The sequence below is a fragment of the Carassius carassius genome, chromosome 14 (genome assembly GCF_963082965.1).
Source record: "Carassius carassius chromosome 14, fCarCar2.1, whole genome shotgun sequence".
NCBI classification, from domain to species: domain Eukaryota; kingdom Metazoa; phylum Chordata; class Actinopteri; order Cypriniformes; family Cyprinidae; genus Carassius; species Carassius carassius.
In genome coordinates this window covers 14,827,218-14,846,870 of record NC_081768.1, presented here as the reverse complement: position 1 = coordinate 14,846,870, position 19,653 = coordinate 14,827,218, and the positions used below count along the sequence as shown (strand labels likewise).

At 37.2% G+C, this 19,653-nt stretch overlaps 1 protein-coding gene across 2 annotated transcripts in view; it reads right to left on the bottom strand.

Annotated features, from left to right (window-relative positions):
* adka (adenosine kinase a) overlaps positions 1-19,653 on the bottom strand; it is a 147,048-nt gene that overhangs the window by 27,366 nt on the left and 100,029 nt on the right. For both annotated transcript variants that reach the window (XM_059566268.1, XM_059566269.1), the window contains exon 7: positions 8,195-8,365. In XM_059566268.1, coding sequence (XP_059422251.1) covers positions 8,195-8,365 — 171 coding nt within the window. The remainder of the gene's footprint in view (positions 1-8,194; positions 8,366-19,653) is intronic.

Sequence of the window (19,653 nt, the reverse complement as noted above, 5' to 3'; positions counted from 1 at the left end):
CTGCAGATGGCGTGTGTCCAGGTGGACTGCAGACTGCAGAGGCAGTGTGGAGGGGGGGAACTGGGCCTGGGACAATTCAGAGGAGAACGAAGATATCCACAGGGTACATCATCAAAAAACCCCACACTGCATCCACGATAACAAGATCATCAAAACATATCTGCACAAAAAATGGCCTGATCTAAACCATGATTAAAAATGTACAAGCGTCTTTAATCGTATTGTATTTTAATTACATTTTATTAAATGTAATTTATTCTTGTGATGCATAGCAGCCATTAGTTCAGCCTTCAGTTCACATGATTGATCAAAAGTTATTTGAATATGCTGATTTAGTGCTTTATTATTGGTGCTTAATTATTAATAACGGTTCTTATCTTTTTAATTTATTATATCAATGTTGAAAATAGTTGTGCTTTTTAATATTTTGGAAACCATGGGACACATCTTTAATTTATTTGAAACTTTTGTAACATTATTAACGTCTTTGCTTTTACTTGATGCATCCTTGCTAAAAGTTATATAAAATATATATATAATTATTTAATATTTCATATCTTATTTATACAAGACTTTTTAATGGTAGTTTACAATGGTTTCCACAAAAAAATATTATGCAGCAATTTTTTTCTACATTGATAATAATAAAAAATATTACTTTATAACAATACTTTTTTTTTTTGATTTTGTTTCATTTTAAGTGTCCAAATTTGATTTGGGTCACTATACTGGATATGAATAGAGAGAAGAGTGCTGAATAAAAAATAAAAAAAAACCTTTTTACATGCTGTCATTTTGGGATGTTAATTTAACTTTCTCCTTTCTGTCAAGTGGAGAGCTTAAAAAGGTGTCTCCTGCTCTTGATCTTGACCGCCTTTTGATTCAGCTTGCAAGCTGAGAAAGCTCTGCCTGAGCTCTTTGCTGAGCACTTCAAACATATCTTTGTTAAACAATGCATAAGAAGCAATGACTAGCTGTAATGATATCATTACCAGAATCATGAGTGCTGACTGCCATCTCTCCTGGCCTTACTCTATGGCCTCTTAGAGAGGTGGAGAAACAACAACAGCAAAAAAACCAAAACACCCCCGTCCAGGGCACATGATATCTCCCTCAATGACAGCCTTATTAGCACAATCCAAGTACGTTCAGATCCCTTTCAAAGCCTGCCATTGTCCGCACTTCAGTGCAGGAATGCAAGTTAGCACATAAACAAGGTTGTGGGAATAGCTAAAGCTATTGCATGATTAACACAGGATAACGGTAAATATAGAGACCACACACACACACACGCAAGGCCACAGAGTTCCAGACTGGTCTTTCACTAACACATATACAGATGAAGAAGGACGTGCTGATTCAGATGAGTAAACGACGCTTGTTTGATGTAGTCATCCTCAGGGGAACGTCCACAAACACATCCACAAACAGGATAACAAAACCTACTGGAGGAGCTGAAACAGTGCAAAAACATTAAATTTCTCGCTAAATTTAGACAGGTTACATCATAAATCATTGCTATTCTTACATCATGACTATTACTTAATACCTAGTCATTAAAAAGCAAGGAACTTCCTTTTCTTTTGTTTGAACTCTTGACAATAAACTATAGACAGTTTACAACTGTCAAGCAATGTTGAAAATCTGCCAATTAAAATGAAATTAATATTTTACAATAATAATCATTTTACAATACCTTCAATCATGGCTCACCCAATCACAATTTAGAACCATAACCACCTGTTTTATGAATTGGCTTTTTAACATCCTTGAACGATGGTGTCAGTTGAACTAAATGGTGAACGATAATAGTGAAGTCACTAATGAGAGGTACTTCAGTGCAGACAACAGAAGTACCCCACACAAGAGAAAATCAATATGAGACATACATTCACAGATGTGTGTGTGTGTGTGTGTGTGTGTGTGTCAGAAATGACCGTGAAACCTTTCTGTTACCCAAAATGACTGATGTGTAGGGCGTCAGAGCGGGTTGGTGTTAAACTTTCCCAAATCATCCTGGCAACAACCAGCTGATATCCTACACTCAACTCCACACTGACAGAAATACACTGGGCTCGGTGGCAGCTATTGATCGGCCCTCAACAGAATAGCATCTCTTCCATCCATCATCACTCTGCGTCTCTAAAGAGAGCCAGGCGCCTATTAAAGGCAGTGCCGGCCCGGGTTCACTCTCACCCTCAAATCTGTGTTATGGAACTCCCCATCAAGCTGAAAATGGCTTCTGTGGCTCAATGTGAGGGATATTCTGGGGAAAGCCTCCTGAGTCCTCCGATTATAGTGGTTAGCTCATCTTCCCTATTGTGACCCTATCTGATCCAGCAGCGACACATACAAGACCACAGCTATCATCCCTGAGATATAAAAAACGACTAGGATGGACTATAAATCTACAGAAGTATTTGTGTTTTATGTAAAGAGCACGCACTAAACAGACATTTATGAGGCTTTTTCTATATAATTTTTTTAATGAAATAAAAATAATAATATGTGATCCTGGACCACAAAACCAGTCTTAAGAAGCATGGGTATAGTTGTAGAAATAGGCAACAACACATTGTATGGGTCAAAATTATCGATTTTTCTTTTATGCCAAAAATCATTAAGACATTAAGTAAGGATCGTGCTCCATGAAGATAGTGTAAATTTCCTACAGTAAATATATCAAAACTTAATTTTTGATTAGTAATATGCATTGCTAAGGACTTAATTTGGACAATGTTAAAGGCAATTTTCTTTATTTAGGTTTATTATTATTTGCACCCTTAGATTCCAGATTTTCAAATAGTTGCATCGCGGCTAAATATTGTCATATCCTAACAAACCATACATCAATGGAAAGCTTATTTATTCAACTTTCAGATTAAAAAAAATACCCTTATGACTGGTTTTATCATCTAGGGTCATATAATAATATTTCTAATATTAATATAAGTTATTACAACAACAACAATCATCATCATCATTATAAAACAATCTTCAAAAAGTAGTGTAGTTCATACATTATGGCAGCAATTTATAACAAATTTATGGGGCTTTTTATACATAATTTACATATATAAGATACATAATTATATAATATATATATAACTAATACTGACACTACTACTACTACAAATAATGGTTATAAAACCCAAACAATCAATCTTTACTTAACTTAATCTTTTACTAATAACTTAACTTGCTTATCTTAGGCTTTTTAAATATAAATTATTATAAAATATTACTATTACTACTATAATATTACTACTAATAACTCTAATTACTACTACTAATATGAATGCTAATAATAGTTATATAATAATCATTTTTTCAAGTTTTTTTGGCAGTATGGTTTTTGAGGGGGGAAAAAAACGTTGGTACCGTTTTGTTAGCATCTCTTGCTCCCTGAGAGCAAATCACTTGTCCTAGCAGCACTCCTAACTGTCTCTCCACACAGCGATGTCTTGCAGGTCATTGTGTAGAGGTCGAGAGCAGACAGACGGCTGTAATTGAGTGCAGTGAGTGATACAGTAAAGAACCCGCGTGAGTCTCCCTGACAGCATCCAGCTCCAGCATTGTTTTAATTACCTCACCTTGCATCTCTCTCTCTCTCTGCCTGTCCCTCTTTCCTTCTGCTCTGAATTCAGACAGCTGTTTCCAAACTACTTTAAAACATGAAACCATGAAAAACATCACCAAATGGCTCAGGAAGACTTCTAAGCATCTCAGAGGGGGCCTGCCACGGTTCAGAGCTCTGGAAATGTCCGTGTTTGATTGTCAACAAGATTTTTAGAACTTGACATCTGTCTTTCAATATTTGTGTGTGTGCGTGCAGCTGTCTGAATCAGCTGGGAGATGGAGGCCCAATGTCAGGCATATCCCTCATCGCCTCGGGCTTCCTGCATGAACTGTCCGTCACCTACACACAATCAGCGGGGGAGGACACACACTCCAGCACAGGAAAATATATCACTGTACTGTAGATATGCAAACATGCACGTATCCTTCCACAAAGAAAGTACAGTGGTTACTATCAATGGATAAGTCTAGATGTAGAGCACCAGACAGAGTCATAATTAGGCCCAGATGGATTTTTGATGTTTTCCTCATTTTCTGTCCTGATTTTGGGAAAGAAAACTTTGGAATAGATTTGCTTACTTAAATATGATAAAAGGTCTTAAATAGACTGGAGAGTACTGCAGTTATTGGTAGTATAAAGTATAATAACACTGGCTAAAATATTGACTTAAAAATATGTTTTTCGCCAATACAATGAATTCAACAATGCAATAAACAAGAGGGTAATATTGAGTAAATTAGATTTTTGATCAAATGTTGGAAGATACTTTGGGCCAGATTCACTAACAGCTTGCGCCAGTGCAAAATATCTTCTGGCATTACAATATCACTGTTAGGATTTATTAAAGATGCGTAGTGCATAGTGAAGAATTAGCGCTGAAAAGGCATGCGCCTGACCTTATTGAATATGCATTCATAGGAGTTTCCCTTTTAAACACAAACTTTATGGGAAGAGAGTATTAAACGGAATCATGCAATGTGATTTTCTAACATTTGCGCTTGTCAAATTACTGCTATTTGCGCCATTATTTAATGCCCCTAAAAGCATGTCTTAAACTATTTTGTAACTGTCACAAGTAGATCAACCGCACCTGATGAGCATCGGCTCTGCTTCTTTGCGACTATGCTAATTTGTGCTGCGCATGGTATATTGTGTTGGTTCATATGTAAATGAGATGTTGCGTCTGTGTTCTTTAATTTGCATGTTGTCAGTATATCACCTGCAGAAAGTTCCACGCCCATCAGCACTGTTTTGGAATTGCGCTCTTGTGCCAATTTGCCCTGTTTAGGAAATCTGGTCCTTTGCCTATTTTTGCTCAGCCAATGAAAATTAGGGATGCACCAATAAAATAAAATTATGTCTGAAAAACAATAAAATGGTGGCAATAAAAGAAAATAAATCAAAGAAAAAGAAAGACAGAAAGAAAGAAAGAATGAAGGAAAGAAAGAATGAAGGAATGAAAGAAAGAAAGAAAGAAAGAAAGAAAGAAAGAAAGAAAGAAAGAAAGAAAGAAAGAAAGAAAGAAAGAAGCTAAAAGTGAATTCGGGCATTTAAAAATAAAAAACATACAGTGTGAAAAATCTAAATTTAATTTGAGATTTGCTAAGGATTATATTTAACAGTTAAATATTATTAGTATTTTTAAAGATTAACACATTTTTATAGATATGTAAAATAGTAGAAATGAGCATTGACAATTAAACATACTACATGTTGATATTGTTAAATAATTAAAAAATGTCTAATATTATCTGATAAGTGGTATATGGTACTAACATATTCTGTATCCCTAATGAAAATAATTCCAAGTGAAGCTAAAACAACTGTAAAAACAGTCTGACTGGAATGTGCAAACAATGACATGAGAAGTCAGACAAAAAGAGAAACTTCCCTACTGTTCGCTATTAGTGTCTATCAGCCAATCAGAGTGGAGGACTGGTGCTAACTGTTTTAGAAGAACGATTCACATGCCACACACAGGCAAACAAGGAGGCTTCTGATGCAAAGTCCAAGATCATTTGTTCTGGGGCATGTCAAAAGCCTCCAATTTCCTTGTCTGTCTTTTGGGACATGAATAACATTATTTAAAAGTCAGCGTTAGGCAGAAGGCCTTTGGGTAGATCTTCACAATGAGTCAACTCTTCCAAGTTCTCGTCTTGCTCCTCCCTCCCTCGATTCTCGCTCGTTCTCTCCTTCTCCCATAAGCAGCAGCGGAGCGATTTCAATCATTTTGTAACCTCCCAGCAATCATGGCTTTAACTCCCCTGTTATTTAAAACAATCTGAGCTCTGAGCGCGAGTTAATCACTGCTTATACAACATCAGTCAGGGTTATTCATTCTGTTCCAATTAATCATGCCATTTATCTACATTGTCTGAGCCTTCTGCTCAACAAATTCATCTGTAATGACACAGACAATTCACATTGTTGAATTTTATCATGTATGTGGCAAACGGTGGGCAAATTGCTGGAGATTACATGCAAGTTTGTGTACGCGCCGCTGTGTGCGCCGAATTCAACGAGCATAAATTCAGCGCCATCTGGTTTTGGCTCTTTACTGCACAGCTCTCTCACTTAATTAACTGGAGGCCATTACATTTCCTGAAATGTTTCACTTTCTCTGGTTTATGTCATGCAGGCAGGCAGGAGGGGAGCAGGGAAGGACTCAATTAGACCAACGTCGCTCCCTGGATATTACACACTTGGTGTGTGCCAGTTAAGGGGGCGTGAGGCTGGTGCAGGGCCTGGACGTCTCTCGCTGCGCCTACCCTGTCAGCACAGATAAAGGCCTGTCTGTCTGCGTTAGATCCCGCCCACACACACGCATTCAGACAAGCTCCAGCTGCCAAAACACTTCAAACCAACCAGCAGAGAGCTAGGCGTACATAAAGACTAACAAACATTAATACTGCCCAACAAAGACTGCAGCTACATGCCACGTATGTGCTATTTACTGTAATTAGCCTGAGAAACAGCAAGATTGTGACTGTCAGTTTAACAGGAACTCAAGCAGCTCTATAAATAGTCTAGTGAAGAGAATCTGAATTTGACCAGCATCAGTGTTTAATTTCCTGGTTGGGCTGTTTGACAGTAAACAGTATAACGCAACACTTGAAATTGGTAGAGATTTAAATTGTGGCAGACGTTTATGCGGATATCTGTGGGCAGGATTGCTTTATGATATTTCTACACAATAGAAACAAATAAATGTGAAAATACACTGCCAACACTTGGCTCAAAATGAGTATGAACTTCACATTTTGAATATAAATTCAAATGGTATGTGTGCAGAATGTATTGCCTAATTTAAAACGTTTCCAACATGATCAGAATTCAAAGATCTGTCACATGACCTCTGCACATTTTTTTATTTGGATATTGGTGCGGAATCCCTTTTTGTGTCATTAGTTTATAACTCAAGTGCAACATAAATCAGCTAATTATTATTATGATTATTTTAATTTCTGTCAATCTGTCGAAGTTCTAAATAAATGGAAAGAAATTTACGCACCCTTTCATATACCACCAATCATAATTTTTTTTATTTTTTTTAAGTCTCCCATGTTCACCGAAGGCTGCATGACTTACAGCAAAACATGAATATAAATATTATATTTATAGTAATTTATATTATAATTTAAAACAACTGTTTTCTACTGGAATACAAGTTCAAATGTAATTTATTCCTGTGATGCAACTGAATTTCAGCAGTCATTACTCCAGTCTTTAGTGTCACGTGATCCTTCAGAAATCATTCTAATATGCTGATTTGGTAGTCCATAAACATTTTTTATTACTATTAACACTGTAAACAGACATGCTGATTAATATTTGCATGGTAACTGTCAGTTAAAACCATGAATAATTGTTTTTTTCAGAATTTTTTTTAAAACAACACCATTAACTTGGAATCACAAAAGACAAATCTTTACTGTTACTTTTGATCAATTCAAAGTGCCCTTGATGAATAAAAGGTTACTATAGAATAGATAATTGATCTTACTGCACAATCTTATTGGTAGTGTGGAAAAAACAACCATGCAAAATATACTGCTACCACGAAGTACATGTTCTCACACCATGGAGTTTTTGGTCATATCGCCAACCCTTACCCATAAGATGAAAATAAGTGCTGAAAAGATATTTAGATATAGAGGTAAAGCTTTCATTTGTTAGGTCGGACTCTCAGCACAACTCAATGCCCTTTACCCCACACTGCCACTAGCACAGAGCATGGACCTGAGACCACGATGACTCTGAACATTACTCCAGTGTCTGAGTCTCAAGCGCTGAGGGAAGAGGCTGTTTATGGTCCAGTCTGCAGGCGGTCTGTGCGGTGTTACTCTCACAATGAGTACACTCAGCTGGACGACAATGCATTTGAAGTAAGATGACTATTCTATGTGTATGATTACAAAAATATAAAATCTGGTATTAAAAACAATTTCCAATGTTAATTAATTTGGGCTCCTTGTCTATGCATCTGAACTGTTGCAGGGAACTGACCACATCAAATAAACAGCAAGAACGGAATGACAGATAAGTCTTACATGATGAGACAAGCAACTAAACTCTTACACATGTACTTTTATGTGTCCACATAAACATACTCACCATCTCGTTGCCAAAGAGGATGTCCACATAGGGCATAACCTTCATCAGGGCCTCCTTGAAGAACTCACAGATGAATGGAGCTGACAGATTTAAGCAGAAGATCCTGTTGTTTTCAGAAGCGTGTTTGGCTACCTTCAGGATCGACTCCAACGATACAGTCAGGAAAAACCCCTTCAGAAGATAAAAATGACAGTCAAACCGTGTGCAGTTTTTGAGACTTGACCTGGTTTGTGTTATTTTCTGCACATCTATTCACCAACATAAACTTGAGATTTTGAAGCTGCTATATCAGTAAATCTCAGCATTACACCAAAGCAGAAAGAAAAAGAAAAAAACATTTTCCTTCTCTAAGTGGAGTAAACAAGGCTAAGCTTGATATAAAGGAGAGTATGATGAGGCACAAATAGGATTAAGGTTTTAGGAGATGAGAATGAATGATGACAAATAGAGTCCATAATTGCGTTGGTGCTTCCATCAGAGAGCAGGGAGAGTTCACAGAGACAATCCAATACAACAAAGGGCACCTTGGCCCACATCCTCACACAGGGACAACTGTAAGGTCACTCGGCTCTCCGAGGAGCACTTACACATCTTGTTTATGCCTGTGTTGAGGGCTCTCTCTGTGCAAACATAAAAATATGCATACAACATTGTATTTGTGAACCTTCGTTCTTTTCCAAACTGGAGAAGCAAAAACCAAAAGGTTTTTGTTAAAGAAATTAAAATACACCTATTCAGATAAAGTAAATCAAGAGTGTTTTATTATCTCTCTCTATATATATTTTAATTATATATTATAATTATAATATACATTTACCGAGACAGAGTTGGGTAATAACTGATTACATGTAATCTGGACTAGATAATTGCATTCCAAATATTATGTACTTTTAATTCGATTGAATTACATTTTAAACACAGTGTCCTAACTGTACGCAATGTTTCCACACTAGACGTGACGGAATCAATCAAATATCACAGCCAATCAAAAGCATGTGGGGGCGGGCTCTCTCTGGAAGCGCTCTGCACTCACTACAAAAAATGTTTATAATCTACTTCATAAAAATGTAACCTTTTTAACATTAATAAATACAAATACATACTGAGTGACCGATACCATCTTAGTAATAGAACACACTCTCGGTTTCGTATTGCTTTAATTTATTTTCAAGATCTAAGGTAGACTATCTGTTGTTGCTTTCAGTAAGGCCATGCAATATGATATTCAAACTCACATTAGACATGTTTAACTTGGAATAAACACATAATCACCTGAGATTATCACGGTTTAGGAAACCTTGACGTAATATTTAATGCACTTCATGTTGTTAATTACTATATTTGTTTTATATTAATATGGTACATGATTATTCCATGTAAAACAATTTGATTAATGAATTAGGTCAAAAGTAATGTAAAGGTAATCAAAAAGTAGTCTGATTATATTACCTAATGTGTAATGTAATGGATTACGTTACTAACTACAACTTTTGTCATGTAATTTTTAATCAGTAACGGACTACAATTTGTAAATAATCTACCCAGCTCTTACTGGGACAGTGTCCTGGTATAGTAATATAATAGTTTTAGATGGTAATATAATAATACTTTGTTATATATGCACAATAGTCAAAAAAACAACAACACATTAAATGATACAATGATACTTCGATATGTACAATAGAGTAAAAAAATAAAAAATAAACAAAAAAGGAAACCCTATTTTGTCAATAAATATTAAAATTAAATACTGAGATAAAATACAATGATATAATTTATTTAATGAAACACTGGACTCTGTGGCAGTATCCAGTATCAGATGGTAATACTATGATAATTCAATATATACTATAATTCATAAACCTATAATGACCATGGTACCATGCCCAAAGTACATGTTCACATAATTGGAATTTTTTTTTTTTATGAATTGTGATATTTGTAAGCTTTCCTAAAACAGTTTGTCAAGTGTATTATGCTCCCAGAGAGGCAATCTGAAGGCATGATGTGATTTTCCCCTTGCTTGCATAGCATGGCCTAAGAGAGCCATTTGAGCCCAGTGTGATGGCTGCTCTCCAGCCTTTGTTCCAGAAGGACAGGAGTAAAAAAAAAACATGCTTGCATCTGATGAAGTGGAAAACAAAGGTCTTGTCTGGACTCTTCTTACAGAGAAACAAGAGAGGCTCCTCAGTTCATTGTGTGAATGAATACAGACCTGGTAAGGAAACACCTTCTCGTTTAAACCTGAAACCCTAGGCTGGGCCTGTTCCTGCGATACAGTTGTTCTTGCACTGAGAGAATAATTCAGAGATACAGTGCAGGTGAGATTAAGGGGGATAGGAGAACAAGGAGAGAGAGAAAATAGAAAATAGAGTGAGAAACACAATAGAGAGTGTGTGAACGAGAGAAAGGTGCCCCGCTAGAGAAGCACTGGCTTTTACTAACGCTCAGAGCACTCCATTAAAACAGATGAGGCTTTTGTAGCTGAGATTGGAGAGAAGTGACCTTCATGTGTTTAGTGTGACTGTGTCAGCTATTACACCGTTCACACACAGGAATCTGAAAGGCTTGTTCTGCCACCAGTTATTTTGGCATAAATTACGCTACCGCCACTAACTACAGATGACCACATCTTCACCTATCTGAGTTACAGCACAACAGATGACTAGAAACCTGACAAAAAAATAAGATAAAAATAAAATAAGAAAAGTTTATTGGGGTGAATTCATATTGTCAGTGAAATAAAAAATTAAAGTTTTTTTTCTAATTTCTAAATATTGATTCTTTAATTGTATTTAAAATATTTGTATATTATTACATTATACTATATACTACTTAGTATTTTCATTATAAAATATTAAATGCAATATTTAAATAATAAATACAATTCATATGTCTAAATTATATTATAGAAATATTATATTTATTATTTTACTGTGTATACAAGGCACTAAAATATATTAGAATTTCAAAATACACAATTATAACAACATGACTATAACAATTATATATATATATATATATATATATATATATCCCCTTCAATATTAGATCTGATAGTTAATTTATATATAATACACACACACACACACACACGTTACCCTGGACCTTAAGTGTCAATTTTTTGAAATTGAGATTTATACATTGTCTGAAAGCTTAATAAACCAGCTTTCCATCATTGTATAGTTTGTTGAATCGGACAATATTTGGCCAAGATACAACTATTTGAAAATCTGGAATCTGAGGGTGCCAAAAAATTCTAAATGCTGAGAAAATCGCCTTTAAATCTGTCCAAATGAATTTTTAGCAAAGCATATTACTAAGCAAAAATTAAGTTTTGATATATTTACGGTAGGAAATTTATCAAATATCTTCATGGAACATGATCTTTACTTAATATCTTAATGGTTTTTGGCATAAAAGAAAAATCAATATTATCCCATACAAATGTTTTTTTTGGCTATTGCTACAAATATACCCCAGTGACTTAAGACTGGTTTTGTGGTCCAGTCTCTCTCTCTCTCTCTCTCTCTCTCTCTCTCTCTCTCTCTCTCTCTCTCTCTCTCTCTCTCTCTCTCTCTCTCTCTCTCTCTCTCTCTCTCTCTCTCTCACACACACACACACACACACACACACACACACACACACACACACACACACACACACACACACACACACACACACACACACACACACACACACACACACACACACACACACACACACACACACACACACACACACACACACACACACACACACACACACACACACACACACACACACACACCAGTGTTGTGCCAGTTCATACTTAAAAAGAACTAGCTCAAAGTTCAGTTCACACAGATGATAATGAACTAGTTCATGTTCATAGTTCATTTTAAAAAAAAAATGAACTAAGTTCACATATCTAAAAACGAACTAGTTCACGTTCATTTGTTAAATTCTTTTTAAGATAGGCCACTATCTTACTCAATAGAACCTCTTTACCATCCATTGCCAGCTGCAAATCACTGCCACTCCAAAACTAATCAAAATTTTTGTACCAATAAACAAGAGACAATTATTATAGCCAGGAGAAAAATAATGTTGAGATAGAGAATATATTTACCCCTTAAATAATGTGTAATCATAATATGTAGAAATTGGAAAATACAAGGTGCAGTCAAGGTATACTGTATGTTCAGTGAAACTTTTATTTAGCCAGCATGAACCAAATTACAAAAAAATTATAAAATAAAATTATAAAAAAAAAGTATATTCAGGTTCATAGGGAAAAGATCAGTCTACTGACAAAAATCCAGCATATTCTGAATGGCAGTAACTATGTAAACCAGACCAAAGTAGTCATGTACTGTAATGTCAAATTAGCTTGGGCTTACCCTGCTCAATGTGCAATACTCAACCAACACATTTTCACACCTTCAAAAGGAAGTAAACAGTAAACAGTTACATTCATTTATAATAAAACAATCTTCCTGATTATATTTGTCTAAAGAAAATGAACAGCTAGCAGCTGAACAACTTAAAGGGGTGGTTCGGGATTTTTGACATCGGACCTCATTTTTAGGTCAGCCTGGTTGTTATTCATCAGTGGAGACATTTTGTTTTTTAAATTATCCAGTCCTTATATTTGGATAGATAGCCGATGCTAGGCTAGCGCGAGTCAATGGGTATCCCCTTTAACTTAAGATGACCTTACCCTGCTCAATGTGAAATACTGGACCAACACATTCTAGCATCCTCAAAAGACAGTAAACAATGAGTAAACAATGACAATGCCATTAATATTCATTATCATACCCATTAATATTCATTAATATTTTTTTTTCTAACTCTTCCTGACTTATATTTGTCCAAATGAATTGAATAGCTCTGAAAACTGAAAATTATACAGCATATAGCTCTAATAAACAAACATAGCATTCAATTTCAGATGCTGGATTTATCTGTACAAAAAACTTTTTGACATTTTTCCCCTGCGTGAAACGATCGAGGCTAACAGCAATCTCAACTAGTACAACAAGCGCGCAAGTCATGTGTCACAAACATTGAACACTACACAAACAGTAATTTTTTTTTCATTTAGGCAATTAATTTTAGTGACACAGGAGGTGCCGGATCCAATGTCGGAGGTGACGGAACATGTTCCGGCTCAAATTAAGCCCTGGTAAAACCTGACTTTTCAAATGAGCGTGAACGTGAACTGCGCGTGCTGTTCATTCCTGCCAGAGTGAGTGCCGCTCTCGTTCACGTTCATTGTATGAAAAGTGATTCGTTCAGTTCAGCGTTCGGCGAAAATATGAACGCGTTCAGTGAACGTCGTTCATTGAACGCATTCATGCACAATACTGACACACACACACACACACACACACACACATATATACACAAACACACACGATTAAAATATACACAACTACATTAGTTATTTAATATAACTATAACAATGAACTAATTAATTTATAAATACAGGATTATTAATAAGCAAAAATCACTCAACTTTCCAATCAAACCGTGCAAAGTATATCAACACATAATTTAGCTGTAAACAACTTGATTTAATGAAAAACAAAATGCCTTTGAGAACCAACATTATGGTGGTTATACTGGTCAGGCCCAACAGCATCCTGTGCAGCTTCAGATGTTGTCTGTGCAGAGGTAATGGACCATCCGTGTGTACATCTCTCAGCATTACCCCAGTCATTAGCACACCTCAGCTATGATGTGCGAGCATCGTTTGGGAGAATCAGCCCACTGCATTATTGGAACTTTAATGTTGGTGTGTTTGAAGTTGAGAGATGGCCAGAGGGAAGCTGCTTTAATGGACGTGCCGCTCTCCTTCCTCCCTGAACCCGACTCCACCAGCACTGCCACTTCACAGCTTTCTAAGGAGGAACTTTTTGTGCAAGAACAGAGTGCCAGAGCCTGTCATGCCATATCATCCTCCCACTTTCAGAAGTTTTGCAATTCTCTGGACATCCATCTGAATAAAAAGCACACACTCAACATGAAAGGTCACCTGTCACTCAAAGTAGCCTAAACGCACGATGTATCATTTATGAATTACTGCTGTCCGTCACATGGAAATGCATGTATCCAGATGAGTCCATTCAGCAGCAGAAGACACGGGCCCTCTACTCACAAGACATCTGCTCCAGTTTATTAAAGCCCTTCAAAGGGCCGTGTTTAGCATTCTCTATTAAATCTGCATGCTAAACAGCCCTCTCAAGCCCATGTGCTCAGAGAAAGGGAAGCCTGCTGCTGCTGCTGGCTCGGTGCAAGCCAGCTTGAACTTCCCCGTACAAGAGCGAGCCCTTGAGATGAGAATCTTCACCCTTTCACATGTCATATGCAGGTTTTATCTCTGTAAGAGTCCCGCGTGAAGGATCAATACATGGCCTGCTTGGAACAGATTGCACTGAACTGACACCTGGCTATCACAGCAGCCATCTTAAACGAGTAATACACTGCTGCTTCACTTCCCCGGACGGAGTGGATGATTGTTCTGCACCAAAAGGAACAGTGGAGTCTCGTCCGTTGGTTGGTGACTAGCAGATTTGATAAAAAATTCCAATTGTGACTGAAAGTGTAAATTGTGTCATCATTTATTCATCCTTATTCAATTCCAAACCAGTATGACTTTCTTCTATGGAACATAAAGGGAAATATACTGAAAAATATCAGTGTTTTTGAGCATACAGTGGAAGTAACGGTAACCAAATATCGTTGGTTTATCTTCAAATATTCTCTTTTGTGTTTAGCAAAAGAAAGACGCATACAAATTGTTAAACATTTTCATTTTTTGGGTGAACTATCCATTTAAGACTGTGTCAAGAATTATTCATTCATAAAAATAATTATTTTTTAATGGAGATTCTTCTACATTTTACAACATGAATAAACCTTGCCTTCTGATGAAATTATTTAATATTTTAACTTATTTTGACACACAGCCAAAAGGGTCTGCAATGTTCTTCTTGTACAATTTACTGTTGTGTTATTTGGCTTGCTGGTTTTGTCAATTATTAACAATACAGTATTTTAACATCCGCTTCACAGATTGTTTTAAGAAAAAAAATATATATATATTTTCTGAAGAACATTCTCTTTTTAATGAGAGAAATCTTCTTAATGATGATACCTTTGACTTTGGTGGGGGAAAAAAACTACATTTCAGAGCTGTTTTGTAAATCACTGTATGAATTGCCTTTTTAATGCTTTTGTTTTGAATTAACAGATCTGAAAAAATGAATGCCATTTTATTGAACCAAAAATCAGGAGGAGTTTTATGAATTACATCAATTACATCAATTTAACATTGGATAAATCTATTTTAATAGGAAGACGCTGCAGGATTGAGCATACCAAAGGGATCTGAAGATGTTTGATGTTTGCTGCTCATCTAACTACACTGCAGTCTTCACAGTCCACATCACATCTGGTTTCTTTTTGCCTGTCTTAAGAAACATGTTCTACAGGGCCTTATCTGATATTGCTGCTCTGTCTAATGACAGGCAGCATGTGACAGGAAAGCTCAACAGCTGCCAGCTCTTTTCAAACGCGGTATTCTTTTTCGATTTCTTCCTAGGCCCCATCAAACGTGTCTTTATCCGATTGCGACGCCAAAAGGAAAAGCCTGCGCTTGATTAAAGAATCATTTTATTATAATGAACACAGAGACAACCATAACAAACATCCAGACACCGTCAGTGCAAGCGGGCCAAAGTATCACATCACGATGGACTTAATCTGTGCGTTGATTTCATGTTAAGAGTCCCATTTAAAATAAACAATGCTGATTGCATCGATTAGCAAAATCTCACTGTGGAATCGCATGTCAGGAAAGGAAGATGTTTATAAATTTAATAATAAATTGAATCACGACGGATTCTCAGTGGACAGGTAAAGGTGAATACAAGTCCAGATACATTTCAAAAACCAGATGACTTAACCACCGTCCTCTAGGGAAACCAAAGCTATTATATTCATCTTCAATAACTGTGTGAGGGAAAGGGGAGGTCAGTTTTCTGGCGGGCCGACACAGCCTTCAACTATAAAAATGACTGTGTAATGAAATTAGACACTAGAAAAATATGTAATCAGCAATTTAGCAATAATGGCCATAAATAAATAATCAGCACCTTCATTAGCCTGACATGTATCCGAGATGCAATGCGTGTCGTGACTACCTGATCGCCGGAGTGCTCGCAGACGGCCAGTCCATTAGAGCTATCCATCCTCACGCACTTCCCACTGCCACTTCAGCAGGAGTGTGTTATTCTGTGAGCCGAGGGGCGGCAGGCCCAGAGTCGTAATTATACTCACCCAGCACAAAGACGATAGCCAGAGAGTCCTGAACCTGACACATTAACCCTATGAGGAGGTTAACTGTGATGGACATCAGAGAGCTAAAAGGAACTACTGGTTTTAACATAATTAGAGTCACAGGATCCCTCAAAAGATCAAAACTTTAAGCTGTCGAGGACACACAACGTGCCGAGTACTTAGTGTTCAGACAGCAAATTTATCTGGGATTTAGCATGGACCCCCCCCCCCCCAAAAAAAGTTGGAGTCCAAAGCCTTGAGGTGCCTTGATCCAATAACAAAATATCTACTGTATCTACTGTAGTGAAAGAGAAGACTCTCCTGATAAGTTGTTATATGTGCACCGGTGTGTTTTTGTTTGTTTTGCCTTTACTGTTAAAATGTCAGTTTGACAGACTTCAAGATGGGGAGTGGAACGTGCTAGTGCTAAGAAAGCTTAGGAGGGAAAACAAAGTAAACACCTTTCCGTGACTTTTTCAGACACGGACACATTTTTTATGGTGCGACTCCACATGGGAGTGAGCGCATAAGGCAGATTATTTAGCACACAATTAAGAGCTGCTAAAATATGGCAACAGCTCGCCTTCTCTCGCTATCCTGGTATAATTAGATTTTCACCTGCTGTTGAGATACCGAAAAAAAAAACACTTGATTCGTTGGACAAGACAAAGAGGCACCTGACGCGCCGGCACTGGATGCATCTCGCTCCTCAGCATGCCGGGAGTTTGCAAGGTAAATTGAAAATGCTGTTGAAAGCTCGCCTGGATGAGTTGCACAGTCTGCTTAACACATTGGTAAAGGGACAGATGCTACTTTGGAACAAAATTTCCATCAACATTTTTGTTTAAAAAAAACAAGCAGATGAATGTAAACAACTAATATGCAACCAACGTGGTTTTGACAAGTGTGGGATGTCTTTATACGGTTAAAGGGATCGTTCACTCAAAAATGACAATTCTGTCATCAATTACTCGACATCATGCTGTTCCAAACCCGTAAGACTTTCATTCAAATTCAAAAAACTAATTAAGATATTTTAGTCTCTTTTTGTGTCAAAATGTTTCACTAAGTACAGAAAACTTTGTAAAGCAATTCACATGTACTCCCTTTTTGTACTTTTTGATTTGTTAAAGTTTCTGTTGCATTGACTATCAAATGAATGGACCGAAATGATGAGAGACTATTAAAATTATCTTCATGTGTTCTAAAGATGAACAAAAGTGTAATGAGGGTGAGAAAATGAAGACTTTTCATTTTTGGGTGAACTATCCCTTTAAATCAACAGTTGCAGTGATTTCATCAAGTCGTTGTTTGACATTGTTTCAGTGAATTGCTCATAACTATTAGGGTTACAGCCAAAGAAGCTGAAGCAGCCAAGAGTAATAATCACAGAGCAGAAAAACTACTCTTAATTTACGGCACGATGCCAAGAGGTGGAAATGTGTTATTGTCTACTGCAAATTTACGCCATTGAATGCCGTGATGCCAGAAGATGTGGAATTGCGAGCCAAGAACACAGTCTGGCCTCCTCTTGCTTTAAGTGGATACATATTCTACACCAGTCTCAGTCTTTCCGAGGAACTGTCGGGCTTATTAATCCTCCACACGCTCTTCGGGCTTGTCAAATCCCATTCGAAAGCCACAGGAAACAAATGCGTAAACACATCCAACGTAGTGTGAAGGCTGTCAAACTCGATGCCTGCCCTCGCGTGGAGACGTAAGCTAAAAGTGAAATATAAGCCGTATTCGAAGGCGTTTTTTCGATTGCGACGTGCCACGCAGCGTAACCAGCTCTCACGCCCTCAGAAACATAAGAGCGCATGCAAAAGTGGGCCATTAATGATTAATGGCTGTTTAAATAATCATCTGACGGCAACTGTGGAGAGAGTCCCTGATGAAAACATCAACAGCAGTGCCTCTTGTCAATGCCTAACGATGAGACCAAATGTGGGCAGGGTGTTTGATAGCAACATCAGTCATTCATAAAGGGAAAAGCAGGCCAGAGATGCAGCGCGGCAACATGGGCAACGGTCAGCGGCGGACATAACCTTCTACGCGACCGTCGCAAAGGAACAAGAATCGTCACTTCTTTGAGCACATTCCTCATGCCATTGTGTAAAATAACTCTAAAGGTTGTTAATAAACCTGGGTCAAGAGCCTTTAATGGGAACAGCGGGGTTTGTGAAGTGAGCCGAGGTCCGCTGTGAGTTAGTGTGTGTTGATGGACCTCAGGCCTCAGCTAACCTGACATCTATTATGTAAACATTAGCAGGAGCCCAACGTGAGGGCCGGCTACTCACATGATGTGCGCTATAAACCAAAATCACATAGCGGGCAGGACACTTCCAAACATTGAGCCGAGGTCATATCAGGAGAAAGGCATTTTCTAAACAAAGACGAAAATGAGAAGCTTGGTGGAGCATAATAACCTGCGTTTGACACCAGAACAACTCATGATCTCGCTGCATTTTAAAGAGCATAAACAGATTACATGTTGATTTGATTATAGCTTGTCGCTCCTCCATTTATATTCTCTATTTAAGGATTTTTGTGTATATACACACAAAGAGAAGATGCTTTTACACAGATCTGATCCACAGTTCAGAGCTGCAGACATTGTATGTACATAGAGTCAATTGAGTAAATTGCCTTGCTTAAAAATAGTTGTGAGGAATGAAAGAGCTCACTTGATGCCCCACACATTCGTGGTGGGTGGCACAACTCCACCGGCTTCTCTTCTCTCTCAACTACAAAGGTTTCACCAGAACACAATTATCCTTTTAAAGAAAAGACAGATCGGCTCATAGAGCATGTAATTATGCAACAAGTCCTCTCCTGTCCGCCCAACTTGGGTGTTTTGGAACGCAATGAAACGCCTGTAACGTTATCATAACATGCGATGCTACTTTTTAATTAGAAATAATTTGGAGCCAAACGCTCGTCTAACACTTTTAATTTGCATTTCATAAAATAATCTTTTTCATAAATCTACCTGAATGAAGTCATTACCAGGCCCAGACAGAATTGGAGAATTTTTTGGTGTTGATTTTAGATGGAAGTCTGCGGAACTGGATGTGAATATGGTAATGCATGCTAAACTAAGAGTATTAGACGCTTATTGGCATCTGAAG